The following is a 14,923-nucleotide window of genomic DNA, read 5'->3' on the forward strand; positions in this document are numbered from 1 at the left end:
ATTTTGTTTATACGTAATCAATATTATGATAAAAAAATATGTGATAAATAGCTTTTGCACAAGAGACATGACTTCACCTTCTTGTTCAATTGAACGGAGTTGTCTGTCGGTTCGGTCACTACTAAAGGCTCAGTACTGTGTGCGATGATACGATCAGAGATTCCTGTATTCGGCAGGGAGGGTAAGGGAATGGGTTCCTGGGGACTCTCAACAGGGATAGGACTCTGGATGGGACTAGGAGGTGGAGTTTGGGTAATGTTAGTAGATTCCAATTGGATTGGGTGTTGTTCACTTTTGTGTGCTGTCTCCGGATTATCACCGATACTTTCAATGCTCAGATATGTACTTTCCCCTCTCCATTTGCCACCACTGGGAATATCCCAATGGCCCTTTGTGTCCAGTGAACTGGACACTTGTGCACCTATATTAACTACCAGTGGCTCTTGAGAATCTGACTTCTGACGACCCTTATCATCGCTATCGTCATCATCATCTTTCCTGTCTCTCAATGGTTCACTAACCACTACCTCAACTTCCCTTTCAGGTCTTTCACGACTCAATAGAGTCTGCCACAGACGCTCTGCATCAGACAGTACCGACACGTCAGGGAAACATGGTAAATCTTGTGCCAAATATTGTCTAAATTTCAAGCTCATATAATCCTCTTTCGAAGGTGATTTATTTGCAATGTAATATACCTTTTCAGCATCATCATAGAGATATTTATTTGACCAGAAATCTGAGTCCATTTGGACATTTAATTTCCAAACTTCCTCATCTAGAACACCTTCTACTGGTGGTAATTGCTCAGGTAGAACTTTTTCAACAGCCTCAGATAGTTTAGTTAAAACTTTACTTTCAGACTTCTCTTCATCCGGAAGAGTAACCTCTTCAACAATCATCCAATCGTCGGATGTATCATCAAGAGGCAAGCCTGCATATACCTTTTCATCTTCCCTCTTTACTTCTTTGGGTAAATGAGACATTCTTTCAGCATCCAAGAACACTTGCAATTGATTTGAATCCACTTTTTGATCACTCTCCTTAACAGGAGCTCCATGTACAGGAACTTCTTGCTCATCATCAGAAAACCTCATTTCATCCACATCCATCCAAGCATCAGAACTGTCGTCAAGTGGTAATCCTGCATACACAGGCTTCGATGGAACTTCCTTAGTCACTGTCTCCTTCTCAGGTTCTGGTTGTTTCTCCTCAATCTTCTCAATTACAGGTTCCACAATAGTTTCAGAGACCGTTTCTACAATTTCCTTGGGAATCATCTCCAGAGACGTATCTGAAGATAATACAGTAGAACCACCAGTGATTTCAACTTCTTCTGGTAAGTCAATCACCTCTTCCGTGATGTGTTCCTTCCCGTCGATTATTTCAATGTGCTGAATGATTTTCTTTCCGGATCTAATCACTTCCTCAGTCACATTTTCAACTGTTTCAAATTCACCAGCGCCAAGTTCCTCCAGGGATGGGAATTCATCCCCAGTCACTTCAATCTCAACAGGTTCCTCAATTACTTCCTCCCTGACTTCTTCTTTTCCATCAACAATCACTACATGACGAATTATTCTCTTCCGAATGATTGTGATCACTCTTGTTTCTTTGATTATTGTCTCTGTTAAAGGTTCTTCAGTCTGTGATTCGATAACAACTGTTTTCTCCTCTTCTTCAGGTGGGATTGGTTGAGGTTCCTCTTCAGGAACAATTTTTGCAGTTGATGGAGCTTCAGAAGGAACACTTTCAACTGGTTTTACCTCCTGGATTTGTCTCACTTCAATTTCTGGTTCCAAAATTGGGATTTCATCACCAAAAACTTCGACCTCAACAGGCTCTTCAATCACTTCCTCCCTCACTTCCTCTTTTCCGTCTACAATCACTACATGACGAATTATCCTCTTTCGAATGATAGTGATAACTCTCTTCTCCTTTATGATTGTATCTGTTTTGGGTAATTGATCTGACGGTTTATCTGCCGGAGGTTCTTCTTCATCAGACAATACAATTTCAGAATCCATCCAAATATCTGCATCATCATCAAGTGGAAGTCCTGCATAGCCTGGTTTCTTCGGTTCAGATGGTTCAACTACTACTACTTTTTCTTCCTCTTTGGGTGCGATTGGTTGCAGTTCTTCCTTGAGTTTTTCCTCATGAACAACTTCTGAAGGAGCCTTAGGAGAAACAGCCTCAACTGGCTGAACTGCTTCGACTTCTCTTACTTCAATTTCTGGTTCCAAAATTGGGATTTCATCACCAAAAACTTCGACTTCAACAGGTTCTTCAATCACTTCCTCATTCACTTGTTCTTTTCCATCCACAATCACTACATGACGAATTATTCTCTTCCTAATGATTGTGATAACTCTCTTCTCCTTTATGATTGTATCTGTTTCGGGTAATTGATCTGATGGTTTATCTGCCGCAGGTTCTTCTTCATCAGATAATACAATTTCAGAATCCATCCAAATATCTGCATCATCATCCAGGGGAAGGCCTGCATAAACTGGTTTAGCAGGTTCAGCTTTCTCAATAATATGTGATTCAGTAACAACGACTTTTTCTTCCTCTTTAGGTGCGATTGGTTGAGGCTCCTCCTTTAATTTCTCCTCAGGAACATCTTCTGAAGGTGATTCAATAGCATCCTTCACTGTCACTTCTTCCGTTGAACCTTTATTGATCTCCTTAGGTGTATTCGGCAGATAGGAATTTCTTTCTGCGTCCAAAAATGCATTGTACGTTTCCGCATTACCCAAGTCAGAAGGTAAATTCTGCAAAAAGGTCAATCTGTCGTCTTTAGCAGGCTCAGTCTCTTGCTGAGCAATCACTTCCTCAACTGGTTGAACCTCTTGAACTTCTTTCACTTCAATTTCTGGCTCCAAAAGCGGGATTTCGTCACCAACAACTTCTACCTCAACAGGCTCTTCAATCACTTCCTCCCTCACATTTTCCTTCCCATTCACGACAGTTACATGCCTAATGATTCTCTTCCTAATGATTGTAATGGTTCGCTTGATCTTTTCAATTGTGCTTTCGGGATGGGATTCTGAACTAGGTTCAACCTTTTCTACTTCTTGGGGAATTTCAACTTTCTCGACAGTTTCAACAATTTCTGGTTCCTTGATAGGTTCAACAATTACAGTTTCTACCTCAATATCAGTTTTATGAACAATTGATTCAGATACTTTCGGAGAAATGGAATCAGGTTTCTCTTCAACTTTCTGGGGAATCACTTCTGTCTCCGTTAAATCGGGTGTTTCAAGAGGTTTATCAACTTGACTTGGGATATCAGAGGGCACTTCTTTTTGAACAACTTCCTCTTCAACTTTCTGTGGAACTTCCTTTTCGATCGTCACTTCAATCTTTTCAACAGGTTTCGCTTCAATTTTCTCCTCGACGACCGAAACGACGATTTCAGGTTCCAGTATTGGAACTTCATCCCCTTCAACCTCAACTTCAACTGGCTCTTCAATGATTTCTTCAGTGACTTGTTCTTTCCCATCAACAATCTTCACATGTCGAATGATCTTCTTCCGGATTATTGTGATAATCTTTGTTAGTTTTTCTGTAATTTTATCAGAGGTTGTTTCCTGAGGTTCTGTAGTGTGATCAACAATTTCCTTGTCTTTTTCACCTTCCTTATCACCCTCCTTTGCAGTTGGCACTTCCTCCTCTCTTACAATGAATTCATGCTTGATCTCATGTGATTCATGAACTGGTTCTGATTCAGTTGGAGTTCCCTTTGATTCTGCAATTACTATCTCAGTTGCCACGCCTAATTCACTAGGCAAAGGTTTCTCTGAAGGTTCTTCTGGCTCAGTTGATGGTAGTTTTTCACGGGAAAGTGGTTCAAGTTCCATTTCTTTCACCACAATCACTTCTGGCTCCAAAACAGGGATAACATCACCAAAAACTTCCACCTCAACAGGTTCTTCAACTACGTCTTCATTCACTTGTTCCTTCCCATCAATAATTGTTATATAGCGAATAATTTTCTTTCGAATTATTGTAACTTTCTGGGTAATCTGTTCTGTTATCCTATCAGGAAGTGATACGAGAGCTTCATCTATTGACTGTGACACAGACTGAGGAACGTCTTTTACTGGTTCTTCGATAAAGAATGGTTCATCGCTCACTGGAGCAGTGGGAGATTGATCAATTGTGACTATTTCTGGTTCAAGAATTGGAAGTTTGTCTCCAACGACTTCAACTTCAACAGGTTCCTCTACAATCTCCTCCCTGACTGTTTCTACCCCATTGTCCACTACAACATGGCGAATTATTTTCTTACGAATTATCGTCACTATTCTTGTGATCTCAGAAGATGCCTTGGATGGTTCACTTTCCGGTGGAAGTTCCTCTTCAGCAGGCTTTGTAACATTCACCCAATCTTGCTCAAGATTATCAGACTTGAGACTATCAGACGATGGTTGCTTTTCAGGTTCTCTTTTTCCTTTCTTTGACTTCTTCTTAGACTTCTTGGGTAGCTTTTCTTCTGCAGAATCTTCAGGTTGAGTTTCTGTTACTAAAACTGGTGCTTCTTGTTTAAGTTCTTCTTCTTTTTGAGGTTCTTGACGTGGTTCTTCTGGTTGAATTTCCTGCGATGGTTTTGATTTCTTAGACTTTTTCTTTTTCTGCTTATCTTTCTTTGGTAATGCCTCTTCATGAGCAGTTCCTTTTTCAACCTCAGTTTCAGTCTTTGGTTGTTCTTCAGCAGGAGTATCATCTCTTTGAGGAGATAATATTATCCAATCACTGTCAGAACCCTTTTCAGAACTAGGAGAATCATCTCCAGGTACTTTCTTTTCCTTGGATTTTTTCTGAGACTTCTTTTCTTTTGGAGGTTCTTTAGCAACTGCAGCTTTCTTTGTCTTGGTTGTTTTCCTCTCAGGTTGCTGCTGAGTTTTATCATCTGAATCTGAAGTTGACTTTAAATTGTCAGAGGTACTTTCTTGGTATTTTTCTTGTACAGGAGGAGGTTGTTTAGGCTCTTGAGATTTCGCAGATGAATCAAAGAGGTTACTCACAAATGAACCAACAACACTAGCCCATGATTTTGTAGGCTGAGGTTGTGGTTCTTCCTTCACTTGAGTTACTTCAACGGGAGGAGTATGAGGTACAACAGCAGCAGTTTCGATTTTCTGTTCCTCAATTGGAGATTCAGACGCTACTAACTTTTCTTGCTCGACAATTGCATCATACCAACTGAAGTTGTCAGTGAAAGTAGGAACTTCTTGCTGAACTGGTTCTTCTTCTGCCTCTTTATACACCTCTTTGGCGATCTGTTCATCTGATTGAGAGTGTTCGGAAGGACTTTCAGAAATGAGAACGATATCTTCTTCACTTGTAGCTTCCTTTGAAGGAATTTCTGATTGTGGTTCACGAGGAACCCTTCCAGTTTTACGAGGTAAGTTTTCTGCTACAACTTCTGCATAAGTTTTCTTATCTCCAGGCAATGACCAAACAGAAATTTGTTCAATGGATGCCTCTCTGGGTACTTCCTTCAACAGCTCAGGTGAACTCGATTCATCCTTGACCTCATCCATATGCTTTTTCTTCCCTCGCATTTCACGCTTTTGCTTTTTCTTCTGCTCAAATAGCATTTTCTCACGCAATTGTTGCTCTGTGGGCTTTTTGACTTCTGGAGAAATTGATTTTTCCTCCTCAACTCCTTCTACATTCTCATCAAACACTTCTGGTTTATCAACTTGCTCTGGCTGTTTTTCACTCTGAACTTCTACAAGTACCTCTAATTCTTCTTGTATCAATTGCTGTTCCGTGGGTTTGATTTCCTCTGTTGAAATTGGTGTTTCCTTTTCTACTTCTTTCACCTGTTCAGGCTTCTCTAAATTTTCCTCAACTAGGTGTTCTTCAGGTTCAATTTCAACAGATTTCTCCTTCAAATTTTCTTCGGGTATTTTCCCCTTGAAATGTGGAACAAATTCCTGTGCATCAGCAGATAGAACTGATTCTTTTTTCACTTCTTTGGGTAAGTGAGACATTCTCTCTGCATCCAAGAATAGTTGCAATTGATTTGAATCTCCAATCTCTATTTCCACCACAGAATCGTTCCGATCAAATGCAGAGATTTCTGGCAATTTTTCTTCCACTTTAACAGCTTCTGTAACTTTTTCATCAGGCTGAACAACAGGAATTTCTACTTCTTCCAAAGAACGATCGTTTTCCTTTCCTGAAGTATCTTGCACGGGAAGTTCTTCTTCATCAGAAAACCTCATTTCATCCACATCCATCCAAGCATCAGAACTGTCGTCAAGTGGCAATCCTGCATACACAGGCTTCGATGGAACTTCCTTAGCCACTGTCTCCTTCTCAGGTTCTGGTTGTTTCTCCTCAATCTTCTCAATTACAGGTTCCACAATAGTTTCAGAGACCGTTTCTACGATTTCCTTGGGAATCATCTCCAGAGACGTATCTGAAGATAATACAGTAGAACCACCAGTGATTTCAACCTCTTCTGGCAAGTCAATCACCTCTTCCGTGATGTGTTCCTTCCCGTCAATTATTTCAATGTGCTGAATGATTTTCTTTCCGGATCTAATCACTTCCTCAGTCACATTTTCAACTGTTTCAAATTCACCAGCGCCAAGTTCCTCCAGGGATGGGAATTCATCCCCAGTCACTTCTATCTCAACAGGCTCCTCAATTACTTCCTCCCTGACTTCTTCTTTTCCATCAACAATCACTACATGACGAATTATCCTCTTTCGAATGATTGTGATCACTCTCGTTTCTTTGACTATCGTTTCTGTTAAAGGTCCTTCAGTCTGTGATTCGATAACAACTGTTTTCTCCTCTTCTTCAGGTGCGATTGGTTGAGGTTCCTCCTTGATTGTCTCTTCAGGAACAATTTCCGTAGTTGACTGAGCTTCAGAAGGAGCACTTTCAACAGGTTTTACCTCCTGACTTTGTCTCACCTCAATTTCTGGTTCCAAAATTGGGATTTCATCACCAAAAACTTCGACCTCAACAGGCTCTTCAATCACTTCCTCATTCACTTGTTCTTTTCCATCCACAATGATCACATGACGAATTATCCTCTTCCGAATGATTGTGATAACTCTCTTCTCCTTTATGATTGTATCTGTTTGGGGTAATTGATCTGATTGTTTATCCGCCGGAGGTTCTTCTTCATCAGATAATACAATTTCAGAATCCATCCAAATATCTGCATCATCATCAAGTGGAAGGCCTGCATAGGCTGGTTTCTTGGGTTCAGATGGTTCAACTAGTACTTTTTCTTCCTCTTTAAGTGCGACTGGTTGCGGTTCTTCCTTGAATTTCTCTTCTGGAACAATTTCTGAAGGAGCCTCAGGAGAAGCTTCCTCAACTGGTTGAACCGCTTTGACTTCACTTACTTCAATTTCTGGTTCCAAAATTGGGATTTCATCACCAACAACTTCTACTTCAACAGGCTCTTCAATCACTTCCTCTTTCACTTCCTCTTTTCCATCCACAATAATCACATGACGAATTATCCTCTTCCTAATGATTGTGATCACTCTCTTCTCCTTTATGATTGTATCTGTTTTGGGTAATTGATCTGATGGTTTATCTGATGGAGGTTCTTCTTCATCAGATAATACAATTTCAGAATCCATCCAAATATCTGCATCATCATCAAGTGGAAGCCCTGCATAAACTGGTTTAGCAGGTTCAGCTTTCTCAATAATTTGTGATTCAGTGACAACGACTTTTTCTTCCTCTTTAGGTACGATTGGTTGAGGCTCCTCTTTCAGTTTCTCCTGAGGTACAACTTCTGAAGATGATTCAATAGCATCCTTCACTGTCACTTCTTCCGTTGAACCTTTATTGATCTCCTTAGGTTTATTCGGCAGATAGAAATTTCTTTCTGCGTCCAAAAATGCATTGTACGTTTCCGCATTACCCAAGTCAGAAGGTAAATTCTGCAAAAAGGTCAATCTGTCGTCCTTAGCAGGCTCAGCCTCTTGCTGAGCAATCACTTCCTCAACTGGTTGAACCTCTTGAACTTCTTTCACTTCAATTTCTGGCTCCAAAAGTGGAATTTCGTCACCAACAACTTCTACCTCAACAGGCTCTTCAATCACTTCCTCCCTCACATTTTCCTTCCCATTCACGATAGTTACATGCCTAATGATTCTCTTCCTAATGATTGTAATGGTTCGCTTGATCTTTTCAATTGTGCTTTCGGGATGGGATTCTGTACTAGGTTCAACCTTTTCTACTTCTTGGGGAATTTCGATTTTTTCGATAGTTTCAACAGTTTCTGGTTCCTTGACAGGTTCAACAATTACAGTTTCTACCTCAATATCAGTTTTTTGAACAATTGGTTCAGATACTTTCGAAGAAATGGACTCAGGTTTCTCTTCTGAAATGATTTTCTCTTCAACTTTCTGGGGAATCACTTCTGTCTCCGTTAAATCGGGTATTTCAAGAGGTTTATCAACTTGAGTTGGGATATCAGAGGGCAGTTCTTTTTGAACAACTTCCTCTTCAACTTTCTGTGGAACTTCCTTTGCGATCGTCATCTCAATCTTTTCAACAGGTTTCGTTTCAATTTTCTCCTCAACGACCGAAACGACGATTTCAGGTTCCAGTATTGGAATTTCATCCCCTTGAACCTCAACTTCAACTGGCTCTTCAATGATCTCTTCAGTCACTTGTTCTTTCCCATCAACAATCTTCACATGACGAATGATCTTCTTCCGGACTATTGTGATAATCTTTGTTATTTTCTGTGTAAGTGTTTCTGAATCCTTAACGTCGGTTGGTAAGTTTTGATTTTCAGTTGATGGTTCAATTTGTTCAGGGAGTTTTTCAGTGAGTTGTGAGTCTGGCTGAGCTGTCTCTTCTTTATCTTCAATTATGATAATTTCTGGCTTGAAGTCAGGAATATCTCCATCAATCACTTCAATTTCCACTGGTTCCCTGACGATTTCTTCTGTTACTTCTTCTTTGCCATTGACTATCTTTATACGACGAATTATTTTCTCCTTCAGGATTGTAACAATTTGAGTAGTTTTTGCACTTGGATGATGAATTTGCTTATCTTCCGGAGATTCTTCATCATCAGATAGTATAATTTCCGCGTCCATCCAAGTATCTGCATCATCATCCAGTGGGAGGCCTGCATATGCTGGTTTAGCAGGTTCGGATGATTCAATAACTTGTGAGTCCTGCTGAAGAATTGCTTGATCAACTTTTGGTGTTTGCTTTTCAACAATTTCTTCCATTGATCTATCGTTTTCAGTGAAACTCGACTCATTTGTCACATTTGCCTTGTCCGTGTCATCTATTGAAATAATCTCTGGTTCATCTTCAATCACAATAACATCATCGTCTTTCACTTCTTGAGCGACAAATTGAACCTCGTCAATTTGTTTGGGGATAAATTGTGCAGAATTGAGATACAAATAGTAATTCCTTTCCGCGTCACTAATTGAGAGAACATCGAAGTGGGGAACTTCAAAGTGAGATACAGTTGTCCTATCCGGGAGTGAATCATTCTCAATAGTCACTTCCTTAGAGTCTTTTTCTGATGGCTTTTCTGGAAGAAGTTTAATGGAGGAATCAGACGGTTTCTCCAGAAGTAACTCGTTCTGAACAGTCACTTCTTTATTGTCCTTTTCTACCGGCTTTTCTGGAGGAACTTCAATTTGGGAGTCAGACGTTTTCTCCAAAAGTGGCTCGTGGTCAACAGTCACTTCCTTAGTGTCTTTTTCTGATGACTTCTCTGGAAGATGATCAGTCGGAGAGTCGAATGATTTCTCCAAAATTATTTCATGCTCCACAACTACATCCTTAGTGTCCTTGTCTGATGGTTTCTCTGGTGGAAGTTCAGTCTGGGATTCAGACGGTTTCTCCGAAAGTGATTCCTGCTCGACAACTACTTTAGTGTCCTTTTCTAATGGCTTTTCTGGAGAAACTTCGGACGGGGATTCAGTCGTCAAGTCCAGATGTGACTCTTGCTCCACAACATTGTCGACATCCATTTCTTTCGTATCCTGTATTGACGGCTCCTCAGAAGAAACTTCTGTACGGGATTCTGTTGATTCTACTGGAAGTACAGTATCCTCCGTTGAACTTTTAATGATGTCCTTCGGTTTATTCAGCAGATAGAAATTTCTTTCTGCGTCCAAAAATGCATTGTAAGTTTCCGCATTACCCAAGTCAGAATGTAAATTCTGCAAAAAGGTCAATCTGTCGTCTTTAGCAGGCTCAATCTCTTCCTGGGCAATCACTTCTGGCACTTGATTGTCTTCCTCCTGAATTGCATCAGCAGTCAAAGTGAATTCTGCACATATTTCCGGAAATTCCACAATAATAAAAGGTGCTGGATCTATAAAGACACGCTGAGTTTCGCGTTGTTCAATAAAGCTGGCTATTTCTGGTACACTTTCATTTTGGCCCCCATCCAAATTCTCTCTCAACTGACCCACATTTATTTCTGGCACCGTGGAATCTCTCTCTGAGAGATTTACATCTTCCGCCTCATTGAGGGGTGTTTCAGCAATCACCGTGACAGTATCGTCAAATTGGACTGATTTCTTTCTCTTTTCTGTTGGACTTGTGGCGTCTAGAATTATTGGCTCTAGCTCCACTTGATCTTCATTCTTAGCAAATGCCTCAGAGTTGACCTTGTATGATTTCGTTACAATGAACTCTAAATTCGTTGATGTTCCCTCTGTTTTCTTTTCAGTACACAAATCATTGAGTATTTCAGCAGATTCTGCCTCAATATCTCCAACAATATCACTCACAATATTTCCATTGGCGAGTTTCTGAGGAATTTCGGGCACTTCAAAAAGAACTGCCGGTGTGGTTTCAGCCAATTCTGCAATTACATCTTCCACCTCCTCATTCTCACCATATGGGATTCTTGCTTTAATTATCTCCGGAGCATTTTGTTCAATTAATGCAATGATTTCTGAATCGTAAATGGGTATTTCCTTCTGAGTCACTTTAATTTCCACAGGTTCATCGATATGTTCCTCAATCACAGATTTCTTACCATCCTTAATGACAATGTTGCGAATAACATTTATCTTATTCACAACAATTGTTCTCTCTACATTTTCCTCAGGGCTTTGAATCACTATGTACTTCCAGAGAGATTTCTCCGGACCACATTCAACAATCTCTGTATGATATTCTGGCACATCTTCTGTCACTTCTATCTCTTCCGGAACTTCAATCACTTCCTCAGTCACATGTTCTTTCCCATCGATTATTGTGACATTCCTAATCACTTTTGTCACATGACGGACGACAGTCTTGGTTGATTGTTTGACAACTGTCTGAACAACAGAAGTATCTTCACTTTCTTGCATTTCCGGGAAGGCTTTTGAATAGTCCACAAGATGATCTTTATGCACAAGTGTCACAGAATTGTCCCCAATAACAGGAATTTCATCACCAGTTAAATCATACTCTATTGGTTCCTCCTGAATTGCCTCACTCACATATTCCTGTCCATCAATTGTCTTCACTGATTTTCTTATGTGCTTCTTCTTGGCAAATACTTTTCTGCTGTCCAAATCAACTATTGATTGTGTCACAATTTTCTCTTCGGACATTTCTTCTGATTCCTCGCCTTCGGGAATGGAGTCTAATTGCTCCTCATCCCATCTGTCTAGTGGAATATCCTGCTGTTTCTCCAAGGGTAACCCTTCGTCAAGTTCTTCAATCTTCTCTGAAAGTTGAGTATTTTCAATCGCTCCTCCGGTTTCTGGGATACTCAGAGGGATTTCCGTTACATGAGTTTCGAAGGTTACTTCTTTGACTACTGAAGGCCTTGATGGTGCATCTGATGGAAGTTCTGCATTCTCTGTTGTCTTTTGCTCTTCAGGTGTATCGACAGGAGATTTTTCTGCGGTCTGTTCTGTAACCTGAATAATTGGATCTTCAACTTGTTTGACTTCTTTGACTGTTACTTCCGTGACTGTTACTTCTTTGACTGTTGAATGCGTAGATGGTGCAACTGATGGAAGTTCCACACTTTCTGGTTTCTCAGACTCTCCAGGTGTATCTTCAAGAGATTTTTTCACAGATTGCTCTGTAACCTCAATTATTGAATCTTCAACTTGTTTTACTTCTTCGACTGTTACTTCTGTAACTGTTTCTTCTTTGACTGTTGAATGCGTAAATGGTGTATCTAATGGAAGTCCTTCTTCTGGTTTCTTAGACTCTTCAGGTGTCTCTACAGGAGACTTCCCCACAGTTTGCTCTGTAACCTCAATTATTGGATCTTCAACTTGTTTTACTTCTTCGACTGTTACTACTGTAACTGTTGAATGCGTAGATGGTGCAACTGATGGAAGTTCTACACTTTCTTGTTTCTCAGACTCTTCAGGTGTATCTTCAAGAGATTTTTCCACAGATTGCTCTGTAACCTCAATGATTGGATCTTCAATTTGTTTGACTTCTTTGACCGTTACTTCTGTGACTGTTGAATGCGTAGATGGTGCATCTGATGGAAGTTCTACTCTCCCTGGTTTCTCAGACTCTTCAGGTGTATCTTCCGGAGATTTTTCCAAAGTTTTCTCTGTAATCTCAATTATTGGATGCTCAACCTTTGGTGTTTTATCCTTCTTCCTCTTGGGCTTCTTTTTAGGTCCACTATCTTTAGTCACGGCTTTGTCTTCACTAGGCACTTTCCCAATTGGTGATGCCCTTGCAGATCTCTCCGCAACTTCAGACTCAGCAATTGGTTTAAATTCAATCTTCTCTTCAACATAAGATGTAAATATTTCAGGCTCAAGAGCCGGCACTTCATCACCAATAACTTCCACTTGTGCTGGTTCTTCAACAACCTCCTCCGTCACTTGTTCCTTCCCATCAACAATCTTAACATGACGAATAATTTTCTTCTTTATAATTGTCACAAACTTGGAGATTTTTTCCGGAAGGGTTTCCGAAAGGATTTCTGGTGAAGGTGGTTCTGAGCTGCTATCTTCATGATGCTTGGATTTGCTTTTCTTGTCCTTCTTTTTGGATTTTCCCTTTTCCCTCTCTGGTTTTTTGGGCTCATCAAACACTGGCTTCTCTTGAGCCTTTGAAGGGATACTACTCTCTTCACGTGGCATTACTTTATCTTCATTTTGAACACTGATATCACTAGTTTTTAAACACTTTTCCACTTCAACATTCGACTTAACCTCAATCACATCAGTCTCCATTGAAATTTCACCGGAGACTGGTTCAGTTGCCGTCGGTTTCTCTTCAACTAACACAATTTCTGGCTCAAGAATTGGAATTTCCTGGCCAGTCACTTCAATTTCAACAGGCTCTTCAATCACCTCCTCACTCACATGTTCTATCCCATCAATAACTGTAATGTGACGAATGATTTTCTTACGAATAATTGTAATGGTACGTGTGATGTGTTCAACAACAACGGCCTCATTGGGTGAATGCAATGCCAAATTTGAGTCATCAATCTTTGTGTTTTGCGCCTCAATCGTGGGAGTTTCCTCCACTGTCACAATTTCTGTATCTAGCGTGGGAATTTCATCTCCCAACACTTCCACTTCTGTCGGTTCCTCAACAATCTCCTCACTCACGTGCTCCCTCCCATTGACAATTGTAATGCGACGAATGATCTTCTTTCGGATTATTGTGACTTTTTTCACAATCAGCTGATTGGGTTCTTCTATCGGGGGACTCTCAAGATTCTTGTCATCTGTATTCTTCTTCTTTTTGGACTTCTTTCTTGATGGTTTTTGAGGTTCTTGAACAACCTGCACCTCTGATTCTTTCTTGTCCTTCCTCCTCAATGGTACTTCAGGTTTAGCCTGTAAGGGTTCCTCAATTTGTTTCTTTTCGGCTTTCTTCTTTCGACTCTCTCCTTTTTGTTGTTCAGAACTAGAATCAGAATCACTCTTTCTGACTTCCCTCTGCTCCATGGCAGACGGTGTTGTCAGACCAGGTGACGGTGGTACCTTGTCATCTCTTCGTGTGACTATTGCGTCATGTGAAGGAGACCCCTTCGTTGTCAGCATCTCACTGGATGGCTGGAAACTTTTCTGTTCCACCTGATGCTTTCTCTTTGGTGGTCTCGGTGACCTTCCCCTTGGCACTTCCATAGCTACCTCATAGGGATACTTCTCTGTACTTTCCACCACAGTATCTACCGACCAATCACTAGCTTCTAAACCCTTCAATACATCAGCATATGATGTATTACCCGGACCCCAAATGGGACTACGTGAACGAGCTCGTGGAACTGAACTCGACGCGTCAAGTAGCTCAACATTCACTGATGGTTGCACAGATTTTAATTCTTCTGACACTATTATTCTATTTGGTGATCTCGATTGACGTGATATTTCTAACACTTGCGTTTTCTGCACAATTATTTCTGGCACAATTTCAGATACCGTGTGATTCACCACATTCTCACTCTTCTCCACTATTGGCACTTGCTCAACTACGTCCACTATTGCGTGCTGCCTTGGCAACACTTCTGCCGGCACTGTCACTCCTCTCTCATGGGTCAGGAAGTCAATTGTCTGAGATGGTTGTTGTGATGGTTGTGGCTGTTGCCACGCAATTTCCTGTTTCTGCGTCCGACCAAACAGGACATCAGCGTATGTTGGTCTCGGTGCAGATTCCCATCCAACTACCACTGGTAAATTAATATAGGGATCCAGTTGGCGTATCAGCGTGACGAAAGAGTCAATTTTGTGTTGACTTCCTTCAATGGAGGTCCTCAGTGCCTATGTTGATGGCATATAACCATGTCAGTTATTACAATCTTGCAGAAGAATGCGTTGATTGTTTTTTTGTTTTTAAATAAATTTATCATGATAAAAGGATATTAAAGAGACAGAATGTTTTGATGAGACGACTTTAAAGACATAAGTATTGTTTTTTTGCTAACATAAAGAGAGACTGTGAAATATATAAGATGTGATTT

At 40.5% G+C, this 14,923-nt stretch overlaps 1 protein-coding gene across 8 annotated transcripts in view; it reads right to left on the reverse strand.

The window, feature by feature from the left end:
• The window catches only part of LOC129806649 (muscle-specific protein 300 kDa), a 153,596-nt gene that overhangs the window by 28,026 nt on the left and 110,647 nt on the right, over positions 1-14,923 (reverse strand). For 6 of the 8 annotated variants that reach the window (XM_055855396.1, XM_055855394.1, XM_055855392.1 and 3 more), the window contains one exon: positions 78-14,723. The exons of the other annotated variants lie outside the window; for them this stretch is intronic. In XM_055855396.1, coding sequence (XP_055711371.1) covers positions 78-14,723 — 14,646 coding nt within the window. The remainder of the gene's footprint in view (positions 1-77; positions 14,724-14,923) is intronic. 8 annotated transcript variants of the gene reach the window in all.

Source organism: Phlebotomus papatasi, chromosome 3 (assembly GCF_024763615.1).
Source record: "Phlebotomus papatasi isolate M1 chromosome 3, Ppap_2.1, whole genome shotgun sequence".
Taxonomy (NCBI): Eukaryota; Metazoa; Arthropoda; class Insecta; order Diptera; family Psychodidae; genus Phlebotomus; species Phlebotomus papatasi.